Source organism: Pyricularia oryzae, chromosome 7, assembly GCF_000002495.2.
Source record: "Pyricularia oryzae 70-15 chromosome 7, whole genome shotgun sequence".
Lineage (NCBI taxonomy): Eukaryota > Fungi > Ascomycota > Sordariomycetes > Magnaporthales > Pyriculariaceae > Pyricularia > Pyricularia oryzae.
Genome location: NC_017854.1, coordinates 733,637 through 756,818, shown reverse-complemented (window position 1 = coordinate 756,818; position 23,182 = coordinate 733,637). Strand labels below are relative to the sequence as shown.

The following is a 23,182-nucleotide window of genomic DNA, read 5'->3' as shown; positions in this document are numbered from 1 at the left end:
GACTGCTTATCTTATCACTTGGAGGATCTGACGGGCAGCCACCACGTGACAGTCACATGCTTTGGCGCTTTTAATTGTGCCGCATTTGGTAATCCTGCCCACCACAAACGCGTCTACCTCTTGAGGAATTCTGACAAACAACTCGGGAAAGGCGTTTGAATACTTTGGAAAATCCAGAACAATTTCCGATGCTTTATTGGCAGCTATGATATCAAGCTTTTTTGCTGCTTTGATCTGATATTTTGATTAGTGATGGCCAACAACTGTCGCGATGGACGTGTTCAAGGTGCGTCTGAACTGCATCGATCACTACCAAGCCACGCCCACGCAATATGACCCCTGTCTCCGAAACGATGTTCGGCATTCCCAACTATTCAAGGAGCCCAAGGTTCCGGTGATTCGCGTCTTTGGCTCAACCCAGACTGGTCAAAAAGTCTGCGCGCATATACATGGCGCGTTTCCCTATCTCTTCATTGAGTATAATGGGAAGTTGGATCAAGAAGAAGTTGGCGCATTTTCATACCGACTGCATCTGTCGATTGACCATGCCCTCGCTGTCAGCTATAGGCAGGATGCCTATGCTCGGGACACGCCCAAGTATGTGGCGCGTATAACGCTCGTTAAGGGCGTTCCCTTCTATGGCTTCCATGTTGGCTACAAGTATTATCTCAAGATTTATATGCTCAACCCCGTTGTCATGACGCGACTGGCCGATCTGCTGCACCAAGGTGTCATTATGAAACGAAAATTTCAACCATACGAGGCTCATTTGCAGTACATCTTGCAATTCATGACCGACTACAACCTTTATGGCTGCGGGTACATCGAGGCCAGCAGTGTCAAATTCCGTGCCCCAGTGCCTCAGATAGACGACGATGACATGGACAGCGTCATGACTCCCCATATCTGGCACAACCAGTCGATATCCCAAAAGCAGATCACAGATCATCACTCTCTGCCTAGGGCCAGTCATTGCCCCATCGAAGTTGATATATGCGTACAGGACATCCTCAATCGTAAAGATGTCAAGGAACGCAGACTTCATCATGATTTTGTCGAGCGGCTGAACCCCTTACCTACCGATATGAAGCTGGTAGCTAGCATGGCAGGGCTGTGGAGGGACGAAACGAAACGTCGAAAAAGACAGCTGGGCATCTCCGATCCGAAAAGCAGTCCATTTCCTGCTGAGGCGCTTGTCTCCATGTCGCACGATCCGCGAGACTCGCAGCCTGCCGGCTGGCTACACGAGGAAGAGTTCCGTGCAGAGATTGAAGAGCTCATAACAACCGAGAGAGCCAATGACGACACAGACATCACATTCGACTCGTTTGTGCCAGAACCGCCTCCTCTTGATTCGGCCATCAAGACTGTACTTGAGTCTGTCGAGGATCTCTACCCTCAACACTTGGAGGCATCCTTGGGGGAGATGTCGACTATTTCGGTTGATTTTGACCCTGCAAGCAGTATTGACGTTGATGAGAGAGGTGCGCGCCGGCTAGGCAGACCGGAGACTATGGACGAAGACCCTTGTCCGGATGATTCTGATGAAGAAAGACTGCGAGAAGCCCAGCGTTTGGAGGAGGCAAAGAAAGAAAAGGCTTTGCAGGACTATCCCACCACAGCTTCGATAAACGGACTGGTTGGACTTGATACCAGTAGTCTGATTACTGGAAAGCGACCAGAGATACCCATAACACAGGAGCTCATCGATGCTGCTATTGAGGAAGATCTGTTGAGCGAGGTTCCAGCTCCTTTGCAAACGCCAATCTTGCGAGAGGGATTGAAGCGACATGCCCACCCAAAATATGAGGATCATCCTTCAAAACGACCAAGGATACGACCAGCTCGCATAAACAACTTGACATTTGTCCCCCCTGAGGACGGTCTACGAGCCCGGTATGAACGCCGTGCTGCGAATGTGGCCAAAGCCGAAAGCCAACCCCCATCGTCTTCCCAACGACAGACAGTGGATGAGGCCGCCCCGTTCCGTACGCCTTTGCCGCGCAAGTCATCTATGATGCACAACTCGGCATCCAAGTCTGTTAATCGTAAGCTCAGTTTTGCTGTCGTCAAAGATCCGAATGACCCTGAGACAAAGCTTCGATTGAGCCAAAATTCCAACTCGCAAGGCAGCGACACATCTGAAACCCCGAAGCTTCTTTCTTTTGATTCGTCGTTGCCAGATCCGGAGGAGGCCTCACCGCAGAAGGAAGAAAACCAAGAATTCTACCAGGTGGGCCAGTTGCCAAATCCCTTTGGACCCTCCGACAAGTCTCAGGAACATGACCACTCAGAAGATGAAGTCTTTGCACATACCTCAATGGTACCTGTTAGCCATGTTCTCCCCCCGACCGCAGAGGAGGTCTGCGCAACTATGGCGGACTACGGAATACCCGATGTTGTATACCGGGACGCATATTACAGTAAAGAGAAAGATGTGCCACTTCGTCCAAGAGAGTTTGCTGGGCGTCAATTTCGGCTCCGGGGTAACACGTTACCATACCTACCCGAGTTCACTGCTGATAGGGCTGCACCGGATGCATGGGCCGTTCCAGAGGCACGACTACCAGACAAATCAAAACTTAAAATTGAGGAGGAGATACGCCGGAATAAATGTACAATCAAGACATGGGAAATTGCACAACCACCTCCGACGTTTGAAGAAGTATCGGGCTGGTGGGAGGAAAAGGAGATTAAGAAGAAAGAGTCCGGATCGAGGCCAAAGAGCCATCCGGCCTCTCCACAGTCGACACAGTTGGCTCGTCGCCAGCTTTCACAGATCGAAGGAGCGACGCCCAAGAACAAACATGGCTTCAGGTACTCGCAGAAGCAAAAGACTACCAGCGTTCAGCATGAGGTTGCTTACATGAGCACAATGAGTATCGAGATCCATGTTAACACCAGGGGAAAACTTGTCCCTGATCCGGAGAAGGACGAGGTCAAGTGCATATTCTGGTGCGTTAGGTCAGATGATAAATCTAACGAGGCTAGCAGCCAGGCTCCTGATGGTTTACAATCGGGCGTCGTGGTTCTATCTGAAGAAGGCACCCTGGCTGAACGCATCAAGCACCAAATAAAGGGTGAGCTATTGGAAGAAACATCCGAGCTCGACCTCATGGTTCGTATGGTTGAGATTGTTCGAACGCACGACCCAGATATCCTGACAGGCTACGAGGTCCATGGTGGCTCTTGGGGCTATTTGATTGAGCGCGCAAGATGCATGTACGACTATAATCTCTGTGACGAGTTCTCCCGTATGAAGTCGCAGTCTCATGGAAGATATGGCAAAGACGCAGACCGATGGGGTTTCAACACTACTTCGACAATCCGAGTGACGGGTAGACACATGATCAACATCTGGCGTGCGATGCGAGGAGAGCTCAACCTACTTCAATATACAATGGAAAATGTCGTCTGGCATCTGCTACACCGTCGGATACCACACTACTCGTGGCAGACGCTCACCACGTGGTATGGTAGTGGACGGCACGGCGATCTTGATAAACTACTACGCTACTACCAAACAAGGACGAGGCTTGATATTGAGATCCTTGAGGAGAATGGGCTGATCTCGCGAACGAGCGAGCAGGCAAGATTGCTTGGCGTCGACTTCTTTTCAGTGTTCTCACGTGGATCACAGTTCAAGGTTGAGTCTATCATGTTTCGGATCGCCAAGCCCGAAAACTTTATGCTCGTATCACCGAGTCGAAAGCAGGTTGGCGGGCAAAATGCATTAGAGTGTTTGCCGCTGGTGATGGAGCCACAAAGTGCATTTTATAACAGTCCAGTGCTGGTGCTAGACTTCCAGAGTTTGTATCCCAGCGTCATGATTGCCTACAACTACTGCTACTCGACGTTCCTGGGGCGGATCGTGGATTGGCGTGGAACCAACAAGATGGGATTTGCCGAGTATAGAAGGCGAAAGCGGCTACTCGAGTTGTTGCAAGAGCACATCAACATTGCACCAAACGGCGTCATGTATACCAAACCTGAGATCAGGAAGTCGCTGCTTGCCAAGATGTTGACAGAGATTCTGGAAACAAGAGTCATGGTCAAGAGTGGCATGAAACAAGACAAAGACGACAAAACCCTCCAGCAATTGCTAAACAATAGGCAACTGGCTCTCAAGCTGCTGGCAAACGTCACATATGGCTACACGTCTGCGTCATTCTCGGGCAGGCTTCCGTGTTCGGAGATTGCCGATAGCATTGTACAGACAGGCCGTGAAACTCTGGAGCGAGCCATTGCCTTCATTCACTCTGTCCCGAGATGGGGCGCTGAAGTTGTCTACGGGGACACAGACAGCCTTTTTATCCACCTCAAGGGTCGCACAAAAGAGCAGGCCTTTGAGATTGGAAACGAAATGGCCAAGGCAATTACTGACATGAACCCGCGGCCCATGAAGCTCAAGTTTGAGAAGGTCTACCTACCATGCGTTTTGCTAGCCAAAAAGCGCTACGTTGGGTACAAGTACGAACACGTCGATCAACAAGTTCCCGATTTTGATGCCAAGGGCATAGAGACAGTCCGCCGTGACGGGACGCCAGCGGAGCAAAAGATCGAGGAAAAGGCGCTGCGGCTGCTCTTTGAGACGGCGGACCTAAGCCAAATCAAGGAGTACTTTCAACGACAATGCAACAAAATCATGCGTGGTCAAGTGTCAATCCAAGACTTTTGCTTCGCCAAGGAGGTCAAGCTGGGCACATATAGCGACCGCAACGGTGTAGGCCCCGCACCGCCTGGCGCGCTCATTAGCACAAAGAAGATGCTGGCCGATCCGCGAGCGGAACCACAATACGGCGAACGTGTTCTTTATGTCGTCGTCACAGGCGCCCCTGGCGCGAGGCTTGCCGACAGGTGCGTCCCGCCCGAAGACATGCTATCGCCCGCCGGTGCGCACCTACGACTTGATGCCGACTACTACATATCCAAGAACCTGATTCCGCCGCTGGAGCGCATCTTCAACTTGGTCGGAGCGCACATCAGAGGTTGGTACGATGAGCTTCCCAAAGTGCAGCAGGTAAGGCGCGTCGTGGTCGATTCTGGGAACGGGCACAACAGCTGGTTCGGGAGCATCATGGGGAACAATGGCGCACAAAAGGCCAAAAAGGTCACGCTTGAAAGCTATCTGCAAGTGATGAACTGTGCAGTATGCAATGTCCGCATCCGCCCCGCTACCCAGAAAAAGAAAACGCCGGCACCCCGGCAGCAACTACCACCAGTACAGTACCACCCCCTGTTTGGGTTCGGCCGTTTTGGGCCGCGACCTCCACCTCAACCGGCACCCAAGAAGAAGAAGAAGAAGAACCCTGCAAACGATGTCGTGGTATGCGGACGATGCACGCGCCACGCTCAGGAATCGCTCCTCAAGCTCCACAGTAGGCTGGCGCACGAGCGCAAGCGGTTTTCCGAGGTGGCAGATGTGTGTCGGAGCTGTGCCGGCTTGGCACCGGGCGACGTCGCAAGTGTACATGACTGCGATAGCAAGGACTGTCCGGTCTTTTACACGCGGGTCAAACAGGCCACGAAGCTTCGAACGGAAATGAGTATTGTCGAGCCGGTGATCAAGCAATTGGAAGCGAGGGTTGCCAAAATGAGGAAACAGGCTTGGGAATGGTAGTTGCTTTTTTTCCTCTCTTTTTGCTTAGTTCATTGTTTTCTTATGTGGGAATTGTGCATAGCGTAAAGGGTATACCGTTTTTGTGTTGGGTTTTTTATACATCACGGTGTCACACAGGAAATAAGCATGGATATTTATTTATCCAGTCATTATTGTATCAGGCTTATTACGTAAAGTACATTATATCTTCTTCTTTGTCGTCTCCGATCTCGGTGTCGTCGAGATGGACAAATCGTTTACAAGATGGACTGAACAACTGGGTACTCGGGAAACTTGGGGTTGTACACGGCCTGACACCTGGCGTTGAACTCGCCAGTCTCGCCCGGGATCCTCGAAAGCTCATCGCCGGGCACGCCCAGCTTGACCAAGGGTCCCGACTTGGGCTTCACCCTGTCCCAACCGGGGCCGGCAGCAGGGTCCTTGATCCAGGCAACGAACATGTCGTGGATGGAGTCGGCAAGGGCCTGCTGCGCCGGGATGACGCCCGAAAGTCCAGCGAAGCACTCGTTGCCGCCGTGGAAGAAGGGCACCTCGGTGCCGTGGGTGGGGGCGGTGCCGGGGACGCCGACGACGTTGTCGTACTTGGCAAAGAAGCGGTAAGCCCAGGTGGGCTGGACCTCGGACCTCAGGTCGACGTAGTAGTCGACGGGGCAGTTGAAGCGGGCGTCACCGTACAGGGCGCCGCTGCGCAGCGACTCGGAGGCAAAGTCGGCCGGCGGGTAGGCGGCCTCGAGCACGGCCGGGTCGAGCTGCGCGACGTCGGCGTCGAAGGAGCGGATCCACTCGGAAAAGTTGCCGTTCTCGGCGCCGTAGACGAGCGAGAAGATGGTGCCCTCGCCGTCGGACAGGCCGGTCAGCAGCGGCACGTGGGACGCGTACTGGCCGGCGGCGAAGCGGGCGGCGTAGTCGGAGTGGCGCGTCTTGTCGTCGATGACGGGCGTGAAGACGGTGTTGAGGAAGCCGCTGAACTGCGTCGTCATGAAGGCCTCGGCGTCGACCTTGCGCAGGCACTCGATCTGGCCGCCGGCCGCGGCGCTGGGGCAGCCGAGCTCGGCGGCCATCTTGTCGAGACCCTGGTCGGCGGGGGCGAAGGCGGGGCCAGACATGGTGTTGGCTGACATCTCGGCGGCACCCTTCAGGAAGGTGTCGGGGTGGTTCCACAGGTAGTGGTCGACCTGCAGGGAGCCGGACGAGTGGCCGGCGAAGACGATGTGGTTGGGGTCGCCGCCAAAGGCTGCGTTTGGTCAGTCACGGACTAAGAGTAGCAGGTTGTTTGGGGGACCATTTGTTTTTTTCTCTTTTGGAACTTACCCTCAATATTGTCATGGACCCACTCGAGCGCCTTGTCGACATCCAGAATGCTAAAGTTCTGCGACTCATCGGGGTTCGCAGCCGCGAGCTCGGACGAGTGCGGCGAGGCAAAGATGCTCTCGCGGGTGTTGAAGTTGACATAGACGACACCCTTGTTGGCAAAGTTGGTACCCTGGATGCCCGTGTTGCTGCTGGAGCCCGTGACCATGGCGCCGCCGTACATGTAGACCAGGACGGGGAGCTTGTCGCCCGACTTGGGCGTCCAGATGTTGAGGTTCAGGCAGTCCTCATCCTGGCGCGACCACGAAGCGCTCCCCTGCGAGGGGGCCTGGGGACAGGTCGGCCCGTAGGCGACGGCGGCAAAGGGCTCCTTGGACGGGACGACGGGCTGCGGAGCGCGCCACCTGTTGTCGCCGCCGGTGGTGGCGGCGAAAGGGATGCCGAGAAAGACCGAGTTTCCGTGCGCGTCCCGGGCGCCGGTGATGGTGCCCTGGGCCGTCACGGCGCGTGGGATGCCGCGCGGCTGGCAGGGGCTCGCAAACGTGGCAAAGTTGGACGAGCACGCGGACAGGATGCCTGCGGCGGCCACGAGGTTGGCGACGATACCCATGATCGGCAGCGATACGGACGAAAGGGGAATTTTAGGCAACGCGCCGACGGGGGGGGGGGGGGTGGACGGGGGGGAAAGTTGGGCAGGAAACGACCGGTGTGATGGACCAGAGTTTCAAAGAGGGAGGGACATAGCGGCGCTGGGGGATTTTATTCCATATTTTTTTGTCTCCCCCCTAAACTGTATACGAATAAAGGCAAGGCTGAACCCCCCTATTTCCTTTTTGCGCCTTTCGCATCCTCGGTAATGTCCCCCAGTTTTTTCAATATTAAAAAAAATTCCTGGACATGGTGCAATTTCACAATGCGTTGCTGTTGTGGGGAATTTTTTGGCAGCAGCATCTCCACCAGGACCGCGGCATCCGATGGGTCCTTGGTTGATGTTGGCCAAGCCTAGAACTAGGTACAATTGCGGGGGGAGGGTTTTTGCCTCTCCTGAACGGAGCAGAAAAAAAAGAGGGACCAACACCATAAATTTCGGGTGTAATTAACTGTAACTGTAACCTTCACCTTGAATGAGTGGACGGGCGACAAAAAGGTGAGGGAGGCAAGGGGCAGGGAAGAGCCCTGTAAAAAAAAAAGGCATCATGTTAGAAAAGTGGTATGTGGTATTAGATGGGGGGGCCAAAACAAAGTCGTTCGACAGAGCCTGGCAGGATTGGAACTATTTATCGCGACTAGGCCGGTTCTAGTGAGCTGCTACAACAGGAACGGCATTCAGCCCCGGATTCGTACATGGCTGGGTGGGCATTATATGGGTCGAGGGCAGTGGCTGCGTGGGCATTTCTGAATATTCTGGGAACAAAGTTGGAAGCCAAGGCTTGACGTTATGCCCTTTCGTGTCAAGTCCTGACAATCTCGGCCTCGACCTTAATTGATTATAAGGTGCTGGTTTCTTCCCCTCAATTGGGCCTTCTAGACCGGTCTAGATGACTTTTGAAGTCCTTTTGTATGTTTGGTGTTGCAAATTTTCAGCCTCTAGATTGCGTGCGCCTATAACGCAATGTATACTTTTTTTTTTTCCTGCCCAAGATTTTTTACATGCAAAGCGTCCATATAAGCTACACGCTACAGATGTGCTAAGCAAACCAAGTACCGGCAGACGGGAAGGAAAAAAGACAGAATGGAGGGTGGCTTACCAAAACTAGCTAGGCAAGCTAGGTCCAAACCTGTCTTGGTGTGTGTGCCAACCCTTTTTTTATCAGCACTGCCGCAAATGCCCTATTGGCTGATGCAAAAAAGAATCCCTCGTCCAATTTCTCTCTCGTCATGGTTCGGAGGGACTTTTGTACCACGAACATGATGAATTGGGGTGCAAGGATGTGACGAACCAAGCCTCACTAGTTCATGCTACCACGATAAAAAAAAAGGAGTCCCAACGAATCTCAAGTGCAAAAAAAAGTCTGCAAGGTACCGGAACCCTGAGAGCTGATTTGTTTTCTCCGAACATTTTACGCAATATTCCCTGAAGGCTTCGGTGAGGGGGATGCGAAGCGAAAGGACGCACGCTACTGACATTTGGTGTAAGGATATATGTGATGGGGGGCCGTATGCACGTAATTATACGTTGCGTAAAGAATGCAACAAGTGGATGGACTAAACACACTAGCAAATGATACCTTGGGTAACCCCCCCTGAGACGTTAAAGCAAAACCATCCCGAGATTCTCACCAAAAAAAACCCCGCTCTTCTATACCCTTCTTGCATTCCTTCCGGGTGGCAATATGCTTGAACCACGCAAAGGATGGGTGCCGGGCAATGCACGCGGGGGGGGGGGGGGGATTAAGGGAAGCACATAAGCCACTTTCCTCCCACGTTTTCCTTTCCTGTTCTGGGCAAATGATCTCCTTTTTATTTTGTGAACGGTCAAGGCATTGATGTTCATTTCTTCATCATAAACGACGAAACATGTCTCCTCCGGGGCTTGATCAAGTTGTAAGTACTAAGCGCCCCCCTTGATGATGACGGACATTTCCCCCCTCTCATTAAACCCCCCCGGCCCGTACCGTCCCCTCGGGCGGCCCGCCCCAAAAGAAAGAAGAAAAAAAGCAACTTTTGAACCTGACTCTCTTTTGTCCTGACCTTGTTTTTTTTTCTTTTTTTGGAAAATAATATAGATTGCTTGGCACATATGCACATACACGGCGGTCTGCTTCGTGGTGGCGCGCATCGCGATCCGGCTCCGGCGGGTCAAGAACCTCCGGACGGACGACGGGTTCATCGTGCTGGCGGTGCTGTGCCTGGTCGGGGACCTGGCGATCCAGCACTACATGTGGACGCAGGGGCTCGCGGACCCGGGCGGGTCGAGCTTTGACAACTTTACCAACATCATGAAGATGATCGTGCCCGGGTCGACGCTCTACATCACGTCGCTGTGGGCCGTCAAGGCCGCGCTGGTGGTGCTGTACAAGCGCATCGCCGGCCCGAGGTCGAGCATGCAGGTCGTCTGCAACGTCGCGCTCGGCGTGCTGGCCGCCACCTGGCTGCTCATCTTTTTCCACATCATGTTTCAGTGCTGGCCGCACGACAAGAGGTGGTCGCAGAACCCGAATTGTGCGTTTTGCTTTGTTGTCAATTTTTTTTTCTTTTTCTCAGGAAGGCTTTGACCCGCGAGTAGTCGACTAACAAATGGCAACCGGTGTAGATCAATGCGATCCTCACAACTCCGAGATCAACTATTGGATCACGGTGATAAGTAGGTGTTTCTTCTGTCGCTCAGACCGCAAGGGGGATATACTAACATGGGAAATAATAGTAAACATCACCACCGACGTAGCCAGTAAGCAACTTTGTCTCGACCCAATCTCGTGCAGCCTAGTCCCGTCGACTAACCCCAAACAGTCATCAGTCTACCCGTTTCAATCGTGGCCGGCCTCCAAATGAAGCTGAGGAAAAAGATTGGAGTGGGTGCTATATTTATGCTGGGAATTTTCGTCATTATTGGCAGCAGTGAGTCTTCATCTTGGCTTGACCCCCACAACCGACAGCGGTGGCAGCTATAGAGCTTGTAACTAACTGGCAATTTGCTTCCAGTTATTCGTGCCTACTTTTCCAAGCGAGACGAAATCATGCTCACGTGTACCGTGTCAATGATTGAGACCATGATTGCCATCATTGCCGCCTGTCTACCCCGTACGTTTTTTTTCTTTTTCTTTTTTTTTGCTCTCAATTGCGTGCGACCTTCTTTTTCGTCCAAATTGAAACGTCCAATCATCACTAACAATCTCGTTATCCTCCAGCCCTCCTCAGCATCGTCTCGCAAAAATTGACCACCAAAAAGACGGGCTACAACGCGGAGCAGCACCAGAGCCACGAGCTCTCGTCGCACATGGCGACGCACACGCAGCGCTCGGCCTACTCGACGACGCGCATCGAGGCCACGACGACCAAGTTCCTGCAGCAGCAAAAGAGCAGCCACCTCAGGGGCGGCGACTCGGAGGACGAGCTGGTCGGCGGCGTCGGGGCCCCGCACACGAGCTGGCTGTCGACCAAGCCCGAGCCCGGCGGCATACACGTCACCAAGACGGTCGAGACGTGGCGGGACGGGCCTTGACTTTTTTGCCCTTTCGAGGACCTTTTTTTGTTTTGGTGTAGCGATATTTGGTAGCGATTTGAAAGTCTAATAATAGCAGGCAGTACACCTGCCTGTCTCTCTGTTCATCTCCCATACCCAGTGCGTTTCTATGTCCTGTTTTATGTTCTTTGTCATCTCTTGTGATATCTCCTTGTTGATCTCCTACATCGTATCCCCTCCCTACCGATACCCTGTATTACGTCTCTGTTCATCTCCTACATCGCGTTCCCTCCCTAATGACACCCTGTAATCGGTTTCAGTTCATCTCCTATATTACGTTTCTGTTCATCTCCTAAAGTACGTCTCTGCTCATCTCCTAAAGTACGTCTCTGCTCATTTGTCCAACCACACCAAGCAAAAGCGAGCTGGTTCTTGTTCTTGTCTGTCCGGAAGCGTGCTTTATTTGCATTGCTAAACCACTTCAAGTAAAAAAACCCCCAAATTTTCCGACAAATTCCACGGCCTACGCCGGCTATGCCCGCATCAGTACCGTCATCGTCGTCGTCGTTTTGGTGGCACTAAATGCTGCCCCGCAGATAGTGTCCAAACACGATCGCCACGACGCAGGCGGCCGTCACCACCACCACCATCCCCCCAACAAACCGCCAGAACCGCACATTTAGTCTCCTCTCCTCCGCGTCTCCCCACTCTATGTGGGTGTAGGTCTAGGTGATCCAACATCGAATATCAGTAAAGGGTCAAGGCTTGACGTGTTCTCAAAGAGACACAAAACAAAATCTTACATGCCGGTCCCCGTAGGAGGGGGCGGGAGAGCGAAGGTTTCCCCAGCCCAAGAAATTTGTCGGCCCCTCATCTGCGACAAGGACTCACTCGTTAGTATGCCAGAGACACACCGGGCAGGAGGACACACCGGGCAGGAGGACACACCGGGCAGGAGAACACACAGGGCAGGAGTTGAGCTCAAGGGTTGATGGCTTACTATGGTGAGGGCGGGGAGGGAGAGAAAAGATGCGCGGTTTTGGTAGTCTTGTCTTGTCTGTTTGGCGATGGCTGCTGTCAGAAAATGCTGCTCTTCCGAAAAGACTACAGTGAGCCACGGCTGGTATCACTCACAATGGTGTCGAATGGTGGCTACTCATGAATCTTGTCAATATGCGAGGTTCCATAGCATTGAGATAGGCTTCGGCATGCAGAGAAGTGACTTACAAGTCTGGGCGGCGGCAAGGGCTTTAGAATGACTAAGTGTTGGAGATGTCGGTCAGAAAAGAATGCCGGCTGCCAGGTAGCAGAGGTGAAGCAAAAGGCAAAAGCGTACCAAGGCGGGCCGCCTTTGGGCCAAAAAGAAGAGTGGTGTTGTTGATGTCGTGTTCTGGCTCAGAATCAGAGTCGAGGGGGGGCGAGTTGAGGGTACTTAAACTTATGACCCGCATGCGAGCAGAATGCAATTGCATCACAGTGCGTGCCTACCTACCTACCTTGTGTCGGCGGATAAGGTAAGCTACCCCCGGTACGTGTAGGTGTACGGCAATGACTCCCAGCGATATGCCACATGCACTTGACTGAAGCAAAAAAAAAAAAAGCCCGGTTGGCCTCTGGGAAATTAACATTTGCGCTAGCAGCTGCATCGCAAGCCTACCTACCTACCTACCTACAGAGAATATAAAATATCATACAGAGTGGCGACCCAAACGCAATCACAAGATGACGCCCTTGTGGGCGCACACACCTACCTTAGGTACCTTAGTCTCCTTTGCTCTGTTCATTTAAAGTTTTTCCTTACGCTTTTTTTTTCCATTCTGACGACAAATGTCTAGCCCAGAATCGCAAGGAGTCTCCAAGTATAAAAATGCCCCTTCTTCCTCCCCGGGGATTTGTGGCCAAGGTTGGTTCCCACCCACTCGCTCTTTCAACCACACCCCTTGCCAAACCTTTGAAATTTCACATCGACTTCTACTTGCCTCTGCTTTCGAAATGAGGATCGCAACCTTGGCCTCGGTCACCACCTACCTTTGGGCAGCAGCAATGATGACCGTTGCCCAGCCTGTCGGGGACGAGAACACAGACAGCAGCCCCGCCGCCCTGAAGCTGCCCCGCGATGTCGCCGGCGGCTGGTGGTGGGACCAGAAGCCCACGGGCACCAAGGACCGACCACACAAATGCCTACACAGGCCCTGCGAGACAGCCTGCAAGCTCTGGGCCGTGGCACTGTCCCTTGGGATCAGCTGTGGTAAGTTACCATTGAGGTTCTTTTTTTTTTTTCTTTTGAGGGGGGAGGATCTGTGATTGCGGTTCTGTTTGGATACTAATATTGGACTCGACCTCCTCTCAATACAGTTAGCTGCCAGTCTGTCCATAAACACTGCTTTTATGATGATTGATGGGATACGACGGGGCTAGTTGTGGGGCACTGGGTGGAATTGGAGCCAACCTACCTACTTGCCCAGGATCTGATGCATACCTTACCTACCTAGTTCTAGTTTTTATCGTCAAGAACAACCTGCATCAAAATTGCTTCTTTGGGCGTCTACATCTGCTCAATATTAACGGCAGCACCTTTGCAAGTCATACATTCCGCTCAAGTGCCTAGGTAGTTATTCAATAGTAGTTACAACTCTTTTCTCGTTCTTGCTCTGGGCTCAGGGGAGGAACAATGTGTTGGCGGGAAGCAGACCCTGAGATAACACAGCTTATCTAGGTACCCTTGTCAACCAACATCACTGGGTTGATCACTTGTGTACTCGGGTACTTCCAACGCTGCCCAGCAGAGACTAGATATAGGTATACAAGTGTAGTATCATCAGAACCACGTTTGCATCCAAGCGAGAGACAAGATCATGGACTTCATTATGTATATGGAAGAACAAAGTTCTGTAGTGGCATCGGAGCCCTCTCTCTCTCTCTCTCTCTCTCTCTCTCTCTCTCTCTCTCTCTCTCTCTCTCTCTCTCTCTCTCTCTCTCTCTCTCTCTCTCTCTCTCTCTCTCTCTCTCTCTCTCTCTCTCTCTCTCTCTCTCTCTCTCTCTCTCTCTCTCTCTCTCTCAAACTCGATACAGTCAGAGCATATACCATTCAACCTTACAACAGCTGCAACCTTACAGATTTCTCTCTTCTACATTCACTACAACTTTGCAACAATGCTTCCTTGCCAGCTCCTCATCGCCCTCCTGGTCCCCCTCGGCGTTTCCGCCGTGCCTACCAAAGACGCCGTGCTGTTTTCCAACCTCATGCCTCGCCAGGACGGAAAGGCCTGCGACGGTGGCAGTGCCAAAATCTGCTGCCAGTCGGTCCAGGCCTGCATGGATGCTGTAAGTATTTGCCAAAGAAAAAGATCCGCCTGTAGAGACGACAAAAAGCCTTGCTAAGGAAGAACAATAAATGGAATCAACCCCCTCGAAAAATAATAGTGCCATGACGAGAGGAAGCAGTTCGCGGCCTGCGACAACAATGCCAACTGTATTTGTCAATGATTTTACTCGAAGAATATTTTTTGTGCGCGGTGGCAATGCGTTGGTTTTCATGGCTACGCTTGTCTCTTTTGGTGCCGAGAGTGGTATTAAATACATACGGCGGTCATGGTTGACAGCGGGTTGGTGCTTTGGGGCATCGAGAAGCATAGATCTGGGTGGATTCACAGGTACATTACCTATGTGTATTTTCTCGATATACGAGTCAGGTTACTGGAGCGCCCATTGTCGAAGAGTAATTGTAAAATATGATCCCTTTTTATATCCTATACTTCCTCTCTGCACCTATTCTGGGCCAGTTCCTGATTTTTGTGTCTAGTCAATACGGCCGTGTCCCCAAAATACTTCCCCAAAACCCCTCCCTCTTTAGGATTATTTTTGCCATCACCACCTGAATGAAGCCTATGCCACCATGCCAAAGTCTCAATATCTCAAGCCAAGCACGCAAGCGTCACATTCACAATTGGTGTACTCGTACGTACTTTTAGTATTGGTATTTTCGGGCCAACTCTACACCCAAATATAAACAAAAAAGAAAATTAACTTGCCCATCTGCGATCTACCTGTCTACCTGTCTACCCGTCTACCCACCTTTATACCTACCTTACCTTTCTTCTTGCTTGTCTACACGCATGTATACCCACCGACTTGCCTACCTCGGTACCAAAGCTCAACTGTCGTGCACTTTACTGCACTAGACAGGGTTGCCCACAGCTGCTTTCCATGCCAACAATGTCACCAAAGAGACCCACACGACGAAGGGATGCATATGGCTCAAAAACTGCTTGGTGCATATTTGACCAGTATAGAGTACCAAGAAATCCAAAGTGGTCATACTACCGTAAAGTTCAACGGTCCAGCCGGCTAATTTATCCACGAATGCTTGTATGAGTGCGCATAAATAAAACCATGAACAACAGCCTTAATGATAGCAATTTTAAGCTTCATCCCCGTCATGCTCGTCGTTGTTTTGGTGGCATCAAGTGCCCTCCCTTAAAGTAATGGCCAAAAAACGATTGCCATGATGCAGGCGGCCGACACCCCAGCCATCAAGCACCAGGACACGAGCTGTCTCTTCTACTTGTTTGTCATTCACCATATGGTATTGGGGATTTCTGGGACACATATTTAAAAAAAGAAAAAGTTGTATTGGTGACAGAATTCCACGGCCCCCCGCCGGCTAAGCCACTAGAGATACCCTAAGTATATTAACCATAAAAATTCTTTTAATCGTGCTTTCTCGCCCCCCACCCCAGGGCCACCCCAGCCGTCAAACCGGCCACCACCAGCCAAGCTACAAGCTGGCGCCGCTTGACCCTTTTCTTGTCCGTGTCCTTCTAGGCAACCAGTTGTCAATAGTTGAAAAAAGAAAGAAAAAAAAAAGAAAAGAAAAAAGACTTACGGCATCCGCCCCGTAAGGGGGGAGCTCGACAACGTCTCTCGATAAGTTTGCGACATCTAAAACAGAAGAACAAAATCGTTAGCAGGTGACATGTTCGCCTATGGCAGTCGAGTGGAAGGGCCGGTGGCTTACTCTTGTTTTTTTTGGTTCTGTTTTGAAGTCAGCTGTTAGCAAATGTTGCTTGACATGCCGACAGGCAAAGGCAGGGAGGTGTGGTTGATATGCCTTGCGTACTTGGTATCTTTTTTGTCTTGTTATCCTGTCAGTATGCATGCTTCCTTGGCAATGAGATGTGTTCCGCTGCAAAGAATGAACTTACAAAAAAAGAAAAAAAAAGCGGGAGCAAATGAGGCTGTTTTGGTGGTACGGCTTGTCTAGAGTCTGAGACATTGGTCAGAATATATTGACCCGCGTCCACCTGACGAAACGCACAAGCGAGAGGAGAAATGGAGCGTGAAAGCGAGACTTACAGACGTGGTAAAATATTTTTTTTTTCTGTTGGTTAAGACGGCGGTCAGAGAACATTAGCCCGCGTCCATCTGACGAGATGCGTAGAAGTAGAAGTGAGTGAAAATGGACTATGAAATGGGGACTTACAAAAAAAAAATTGCAACGTCTTGATTCTTGTCTAGCGGTTGAGACACTGGTTAGCAAACATCATCCTGCGCCCATCTGACGAAGATGTACAGAAGCGAGAGGGACTGGAGGACGAAAAGGGGGCGTGAAGGCAACATGCGGACTGGAGATCGAAAGGGGTACTTGGAGGCAAAAGGTCATACGTACTGGGATGACGGGTATGCGGCATGAGGGAAAAAAGGAGAAGAACAAGATCAAACACATCAGAGGCAGATAGGTCCGCTTTATATAGACGGATTGTGAGCCCGTCCCTGCGAAATCACTTTTGATCCAACCGGCAGCTGACTTCCTTGGGATATCTCAAGGCAATATTCATCGTTGTAGCTTCTGGGGATACGTGCTTAGGCAAAAAGGAAGTTCGTGGGTTCGTGGGGACAGGGGGACATGGAAAGGTGAACACGCAAGTACATTGATACATAATGTAGGTACCTACCTTACCCAAGTACAGAGAGAGAGAGAGAGAGAGAGAGAGAGAGAGAGAGAGAGAGAGAGAGAGAGAGAGAGAGAGAGAGAGAGAGAGAGAGAGAGAGAGAGAGAGAGAGAGAGAGAGAGAGAGAGAGAGAGAGAGAGAGAGAGAGAGAGAGAGAGAGAGAGAGAGAGAGAGAGAGATGCTGCCTTTTATATAAGCAAAAGAAAAAGTAAAAGGATAGAAAAAAGGGGGGAAAAGATTGTGATTCAAAAGCCAACCCCTGTTCAACTCCATTGGGCGAGCTCGTTGAAATTTTCAGGGGCAGACATGACCACTTTTTGTCAGATGGGGGCAACACGACTAATTTCTACTGCTCATGTACTGTAGTAGATACAATCTCGCATATAGACTATATGCTTCACGGACATTGAATCGTGAAACCAATTTGGGGCCAGCAACCACCTCTCCCGACACTCTTGGATCCATCCGCATGATTTCCTATCGAGTCACTGAATCCCAAATCCCCAGCAAAGCTTGAGGAGGTCTGACGGCCGCGTCTTTCGTCGATTCGGGGTCAGCCCCAATCGATGCCTCTCGGCAGCCGTCCAGGGTGCCCGCTAGGATGCCAGGACCACTGCTGGGGACGATCAGTTCTGGGCTCACCCAATTCATGCCTGCGCTTGTGCGGTGTGGGATAACTGAGCGGCCCTAAACATTTGTCTCTTTTCGGCAGTGTGGAGAAATAGGTGACCCAGATGGGCGGTAGCATCCTCGTTGTCGCCACGAAACGCGCCACAACCGCCCAAATCGGACACCGACGCCTTGTAGATGGCGACTTGGGCAGGGAGTGTGGTATTGGTACCTTTGAAGTCGCGTCGGATTACTCGACAGAGGCGTAGAGTAAGTAGGAGGCACGACAACCACTCATCTTGCCGAAAACCTCCATGACAAGAGTGGAAGGTAAAAGAAATCGTCAACCATCTATAGTTTGTATCACGGCATACGTCCTCACGATTCACAAACGCACTCTCTCGGTTCATCCGTCGGCGCAGGCTCCATAGGACGTTTATGGCTGGGCTGCTGAGAAACCGGGTATCGCCATTGTCGGCCGAGTAAGTAACCGGGTCTGGGCTCGAAAACTACACGGCGCAGTGTGAGGAGGTGGAAGGGGGATGCTGTTCAAGCAAAACAGAATCATTTAATTACACGCGAGGGCTAAAATCGCCCTGCGAACTTTGACCTTTGGTAAAGTTAGCGAGGGTCAACGATGTGTGATTCTACGTGCGCTCTGTTGTGTAAAAGTACATAATTTTAGTAGGAAAACCTATACAACCCAATGTACCTCCAACTAATTTTACCAAAGGTCAAAGTTCGCAGGGCGATTTTAGCCCTCGTGTGTACTGCGAGGCTGTGGTGGTGCCCAAGAGTTGTACAAGGGAGGCCGCAAGGCCCTTGTGGTCATCGTGGGCTTTGGGAAACAAAGCTGACTCTGATCGGCGACAATCTAGATGATCAGAATGTCGAGGTCGCCGCCGACTGGAGCACGATCTGCTCCCAGTAATTTGCGCCTGCCTGGTTGCCGTAGATATCGATCGTGTGATGTGTCGCGGAGTAGACCGTTAACGGTTAGCGCTGTGCGAGAACGGTCCAAGACGATTCAGCCTCAAGAACCACGAGTAAACAACCGGATGGGGGTATTGAATCGGTTTCGACTCTAGGTTCTAGGTGCATACCCGCGACGTCGGCTGCTTCCGCATTCGGCTTCAGACGTGGCAATGCGTTGCCTAACACAGGCTACAGTGCATGATTCGTAGCTAGAATCATCACAACTTTGTTTGTGGCCTGTCGATCCTGCAAAGAACCCGAGAATCTTAAAATTAAACAAAAGAGATAAGCGCGCAAAAAACGAGTCAAGTCGGTCTTTAACGGACGATCGAGCACCTTGATTGCATGGATGTGATGTCGGGATCGAACCTAATCCCCACAACGTCGGGAAGAAAGCGTCCTGGGTGCCACAGGTTCCACACCCACGAGTTGATCAACATGAGGCTGGCCTCCAAGACGTAGAAGTAAACCTCATAGCGCAGGATGGGACTCAGCGACCAGAGGGTTTCGGGGTTGTCGAGATCAACCTTGGTGTTGCCGGTGTGCTCCACGAGTCGGTATATACAGCGAGCAAAGATCAAGTCCATGCTCGTGTACATGACGGGGAGGAGAGTGTTGATTGCGCGTGAAGGCACCTCGGCGCGGATGCAGCGACGATGCAAAATTGCGGACAAGGCGACAAAGACTATGATCAAAATGACCTGCAGGGAGACGGCGGTGATGAAGAAGATCTTTCCGAGTGCCTGTTCTGAATGCATCAACAATTGAAGAAAAGAATCACGAGGAGAATGGATACGAAAAGGCAGATAGACTAACTTGCTGGTCAGGGCCAGAGCTTGAATTAGCTGCCAGGGCTACTCCGAGGGCGTTGAGGTCTGATGAACAGATGTTAGCAGCCATAATTGCACAGCCAGGTACAGTTGGAATGATTGCTATCAGATGCAGCAGCTTCACGAATAAGAAGAAGCCGTACTTGCCTCGACCACAACCATCAAACCACCAAAAGTGGCAAGAACATGGCTATGCTTCAGTGGGGCATGATGCGGGACGAAGTAGAAAGAAAATACGGCCCAGTATATGGTAGTTTGCAAGCTCCAAGAGAGGACTGCCGTCGAAGTTAGTCGAACAAGGATTAACTTCTTGCTCACAAACATAAAAAAAACAAAGGAAGAAGATAAAAATAAAAGATTGCAAAAAACTTACGACGTGCGAAAGTAAAAACTTGACTCATGATAAAAATGACGAGAGGCCGACTGTCATTTCCATCGTACATGTAATTACGGCCACGCGCATTCTCCCGCCGGAGCGCATATCCAGCGGTAAAAAATAATGGCGCAAATGGGGTGGAGCCCGATCAGCTTGAACGCCTTGTATCGGCTGGATATGCATACGCGGCGTCAGTAAACACGAAGTGGGTAGAATTGCACGGCGAATTTTTGCAAAGGTACCAGAGTCATTGGTGCTTACTCACTAGCCTTGGTAGATGTGGAATATAGCCGAGAGGCCAAAAGCGACGGCAAAGAATATGGGTGGGTGCTCCCTGGGTTGGGGCATAGACGTATAGGTTGAAGGGCACTGATGGCGGCGGATGTTAGCCACCCGCTTCTGACTGTTGCATACATGCCAGGAGGATCTGTATCTACCTTACCTGGCTCGCTTCTGATGCCATGACGAAAGAACTGGGATCAAGTAAATTGTACTTGTTGACAGGTGCAAAAGAACGAGAATAGTTGATGGCGATAGATGTATCGTCTATTTGGAATTTCGCCCAAGATTTGTACAATCTCTCGACAACAAAACAGAGGATCAACTGGTTGTTTTCATGCCACGAGGATCAAAATGAGTACCAGTTGACTACCTAGGTATATAGCTGCCAACTATCCAGCTGGGTCCATCTTTCTTTGCTCTCAGGGATGAAGAGGTGGATCAAATACCCTCAATTTATATATTGGTGAGCCATCGTTCAACTCCGTCCAGAATTTCAACTGTATAAAGACGCGCACCCGTCATGACGCAGCGCCAAAACATTGCAGCGCAGTTGTCAAAACAAGAAGGAAAAGATATTTTTTTGAGATAGGATTGCGGCGCAGGTTGGCGGAAAGTCCCGGATCTACGATTGACAAAAAGAAAGAAAAAAAAGGAGGGAGGACACGCGGTGCGCGCTTCCAATTGACCAACCCCGTTTGTCAAGTCCCTACCAAAAATAAGGCAATGTACCATACCTCCAAGAGAATTCAGCCAGCCTTGCCAACGCATGAAAAGCTATCGCCAAAAAATCTCTTGAGTCACTGGATGTGATGCCAATGCAGTAAGCACCGGACTCGTTATACTGGCATTGGATCCAAAAAAATGTTGGTTGTTTGTGCTGTGTGCCCACTGGGGAAATCGTCTACTTTAGACAGCCAAAGGCAGCTTGATGGGAAGAAACGACAAGCAAACCGCATCCAGCTCCCCACAATTTCTCTCCCTTGGGGGAAGAACATGGAAGTCCTATTGGTCTGTTGATGGGTACCTACCTAGGTAAGGTAGGTATTTATACTGCTCTTACCTTGATCAGTCCCCCGCATCCCTGCAGAGTGCGGCTGTAACGAATAGCAATACGGGGTCTTGGGGATGACGGGTGCACCTTCCGGGCTGTCAGACGGATAAACCTTTCGGTACCTGCCTGGCGGGTAGGTGCTTACGAGAGAATTTTCAACAGACATGACATTCCTTTTCAGCCGCGGCGACCTGTAACAGGCTTGCGCCAGCCCATTTGCTGTCGTTTGGCTGAAAAGGGAAAGGCTCCTCATCTACAGGATTTTACACCATCAAGTGACAGCATAACTTGTGCGAAACCTAATCCGGGACTCTTTTTGGAGGCTCTATACGGTGTCATAATCAGCAGCGTCAACGGCAGCCGCCTCGCCACGAAATCGACCGGTGCCAGACTCCTCCCGGTCCAGAGGCACCCGCCTGCACCGGTCGCATCCACACATACACGCATCCACGCACCCTTGAAAGGGCGGACTAGTGCCTTATCTGAGCCGACCCGAGCCGGGACCCGTCGACCCATCTCGACGGCCGGAGCTACGTGCTCTTCACGGTTCGCCGTTGGTGTCATCTGTATAACTGACAACAAACGTAGGATCCGACCGCCGGGGTGACATGACTCCACGAGGGTGCGAGTTTACGTGGGAGCATGCTAGATGTCTTTTTTGCATATGATTCCGGTGTATTCTTTTGTCCATGTAAAAAGCACGTTTCATCATCGTGAGCTATTTTAAATACATGTACAACAACGCTGCATTTCCGTAATAACCCGCCTGGTAGATTCTGACAGGATGCGATAACCGAGTCGGGACCAAGCAAGACTCGTGGCTATTTTGGTCCCACCTACTACTACTTTTGTTAGACCGAGGGCCCCATGATGACGAGGAATAAACTCCAGGGCGCATCAGACGGCCTGTAACACAATTCTGTGGCCTTGTACTTTGGATCCAGTCTGGGCCTCGCCAGATAACACCCGGTTAGGAGGTATTCCAACGACAAGAGTCGCAAAATGGCCAGATGCTGGTCTCGTCCTCACACGCATTTTTTTCTTTCATCGTTTCGTCGTCATCCAAAAGCTCGCAAGGAGTGCACAGGCACAAATAACGACAAACAACTCAAGCTGGGTGGTAAAATTTGAGCCACGTCCGGCAAAGCGGCTGGGTTCGTCTCCCGAACACAGGAATCTTGGCCAATCGACGACCCGAAATCGTCATGCAATTGGAGCATTGGCTCGCACCGCTGCCATCGGCCTGAGGGTAGCTACCGGTTGCGATTCTATAAAGATGGAGATGTCCCAACGTTAGGTTAGAACTCATCCGACTGGCTGACCAAAAAGCCCAAGAAAAGCTCGAGTTTGGCCAATTACTGCTCCCACTCCATCCTCTACCCTCTACTGCAGCGCCTCTCAGTCTTGTGTCTAGCCCTCTACTCAGCCCGGCGAAAAAAAAAGAAAGAAAGAAAAAAAAGAAAAGGAAAATGCACCTCTCGGCCATCGCAGCAACAGCACTTGCCCTGCTCACGTCGCCCATCCAGGCCGAATGCTACACCACGGGCGAGCGATGGGGGGACCAGAGGAGCGACGCCTACTGGGTGGTGCAAGGCATGTGCGCGCCGCAGCACGTGTCGGGCTACTTCGCCCCGGACCAGACAAAGTACCAGTGCATCGACCTGGCCGACGGCAAAAAGGGCGAGTTTTGGGTCCAGTGGCGTGGCCAGGCCAGCCAGGTGCTCGGCGACGGCGACTGCGTCGCTGGGCTGCTCAACGAGGTCAATGGGTGCGATCTCGGCGGCGAGAGCGTTCATTTCGGGTGGTATTTTCGGTGAGGCGCTTTACCATCCTTGTCCCCGTCTTTGCTGGGTGTGCCTTTGTGCAGGGTGTAGAAGGGGGGGTTTTATCTGTGCTGACATTTTGGTTGTTCGTTTCTCGGGGCAGGTCTGATCCTAATTCGGGCAATTGTTGAGCTACAAGAGACTGCCACTCTGGTGGAGAAATTGCAGGTTTTCGTCTCAATGTGTTTACATTCGGCTTTATGGGCTAAAGCTGTCATTTTGAAGAGCATT

The 23,182-nt window shown here is 51.4% G+C and overlaps 9 protein-coding genes across 9 annotated transcripts; 5 read left to right on the top strand and 4 right to left on the bottom strand.

The window, feature by feature from the left end:
* The first annotated feature begins 115 nt into the window (after positions 1-115).
* MGG_02986 (DNA polymerase zeta catalytic subunit) lies at positions 116-6,007 on the top strand. The gene has a single exon (XM_003720665.1). It carries the CDS (start codon positions 272-274, stop codon positions 5,618-5,620), a length of 5,349 nt encoding a protein of 1,782 aa, XP_003720713.1. The 5' UTR covers positions 116-271; the 3' UTR covers positions 5,621-6,007.
* MGG_02987 (para-nitrobenzyl esterase) lies at positions 5,652-7,599 on the bottom strand. The gene is made up of 2 exons (XM_003720664.1): positions 6,932-7,599; positions 5,652-6,854 (listed from the first exon to the last, which is right to left on the bottom strand). Exons 1-2 carry the CDS (start codon positions 7,539-7,541, stop codon positions 5,857-5,859), a joined length of 1,608 nt encoding a protein of 535 aa, XP_003720712.1. The 5' UTR covers positions 7,542-7,599; the 3' UTR covers positions 5,652-5,856.
* A 1,705-nt stretch (positions 7,600-9,304) lies between these two features.
* Positions 9,305-11,184, top strand: MGG_12548 (uncharacterized protein). Its single transcript, XM_003720663.1, has 7 exons — positions 9,305-9,475; positions 9,658-10,093; positions 10,185-10,235; positions 10,296-10,319; positions 10,382-10,489; positions 10,574-10,672; positions 10,780-11,184. Exons 1-7 carry the CDS (start codon positions 9,449-9,451, stop codon positions 11,091-11,093), a joined length of 1,059 nt encoding a protein of 352 aa, XP_003720711.1. The 5' UTR covers positions 9,305-9,448; the 3' UTR covers positions 11,094-11,184.
* Positions 11,185-11,492: 308 nt separating this feature from the next.
* Positions 11,493-12,505, bottom strand: MGG_12547 (uncharacterized protein; the record flags this gene model as incomplete). The annotated part of the gene is made up of 6 exons (XM_003720662.1): positions 11,493-11,779; positions 11,858-11,928; positions 12,055-12,111; positions 12,189-12,206; positions 12,282-12,313; positions 12,391-12,505. The coding sequence occupies 6 exons, from the start codon at positions 12,503-12,505 to the stop codon at positions 11,764-11,766; spliced, it is 309 nt and encodes a 102-aa protein (XP_003720710.1). The 3' UTR covers positions 11,493-11,763.
* A 595-nt stretch (positions 12,506-13,100) lies between these two features.
* Positions 13,101-13,662, top strand: MGG_12546 (uncharacterized protein; the record flags this gene model as incomplete). Its single annotated transcript, XM_003720661.1, has 2 exons — positions 13,101-13,302; positions 13,553-13,662. The coding sequence occupies 2 exons, from the start codon at positions 13,101-13,103 to the stop codon at positions 13,660-13,662; spliced, it is 312 nt and encodes a 103-aa protein (XP_003720709.1).
* Positions 13,663-14,207: 545 nt separating this feature from the next.
* On the top strand, positions 14,208-14,540 carry MGG_17899 (uncharacterized protein; the record flags this gene model as incomplete). Its single annotated transcript, XM_003720660.1, has 2 exons — positions 14,208-14,378; positions 14,478-14,540. The coding sequence occupies 2 exons, from the start codon at positions 14,208-14,210 to the stop codon at positions 14,538-14,540; spliced, it is 234 nt and encodes a 77-aa protein (XP_003720708.1).
* A 1,223-nt stretch (positions 14,541-15,763) lies between these two features.
* MGG_17898 (uncharacterized protein) lies at positions 15,764-16,464 on the bottom strand (the record flags this gene model as incomplete). Its single annotated transcript, XM_003720659.1, has 3 exons — positions 15,764-15,874; positions 15,940-15,995; positions 16,410-16,464. 3 exons carry the CDS (start codon positions 16,462-16,464, stop codon positions 15,764-15,766), a joined length of 222 nt encoding a protein of 73 aa, XP_003720707.1.
* Positions 16,465-18,239: 1,775 nt separating this feature from the next.
* Positions 18,240-21,692, bottom strand: MGG_02988 (uncharacterized protein; the record flags this gene model as incomplete). Its single annotated transcript, XM_003720658.1, has 9 exons — positions 18,240-18,616; positions 18,718-19,332; positions 19,406-19,464; positions 19,563-19,694; positions 19,793-19,842; positions 20,061-20,198; positions 20,812-20,918; positions 21,138-21,254; positions 21,570-21,692. 8 exons carry the CDS (start codon positions 21,690-21,692, stop codon positions 18,907-18,909), a joined length of 1,152 nt encoding a protein of 383 aa, XP_003720706.1. The 3' UTR covers positions 18,240-18,616; positions 18,718-18,906.
* An 898-nt stretch (positions 21,693-22,590) lies between these two features.
* On the top strand, positions 22,591-22,945 carry MGG_02989 (uncharacterized protein; the record flags this gene model as incomplete). The annotated part of the gene is made up of 1 exon (XM_003720657.1): positions 22,591-22,945. Exon 1 carries the CDS (start codon positions 22,598-22,600, stop codon positions 22,943-22,945), a length of 348 nt encoding a protein of 115 aa, XP_003720705.1. The 5' UTR covers positions 22,591-22,597.
* Between the last annotated feature and the right edge of the window lie 237 nt (positions 22,946-23,182).

Coding starts and splice junctions, on each gene's coding strand:
- MGG_02986 (XM_003720665.1), top strand. CDS start 272: ATGGACGTGTTCAAGGTGCGTCTGAACTGCATCGATCACTACCAAGCC.
- MGG_12548 (XM_003720663.1), top strand. CDS start 9,449: ATGTCTCCTCCGGGGCTTGATCAAGTT. Junction 10,094..10,184: donor GTGGTCGCAGAACCCGAATT/GTGCGTTTTGCT, acceptor CAACCGGTGTAG/ATCAATGCGATCCTCACAAC. Junction 10,236..10,295: donor CTATTGGATCACGGTGATAA/GTAGGTGTTTCT, acceptor GGGAAATAATAG/TAAACATCACCACCGACGTA.
- MGG_02987 (XM_003720664.1), bottom strand. CDS start 7,541: ATGGGTATCGTCGCCAACCTCGTGGCCGCCGCAGGCATCCTGTCCGCG. Junction 6,855..6,931: donor GGTCCATGACAATATTGAGG/GTAAGTTCCAAA, acceptor GACCAAACGCAG/CCTTTGGCGGCGACCCCAAC.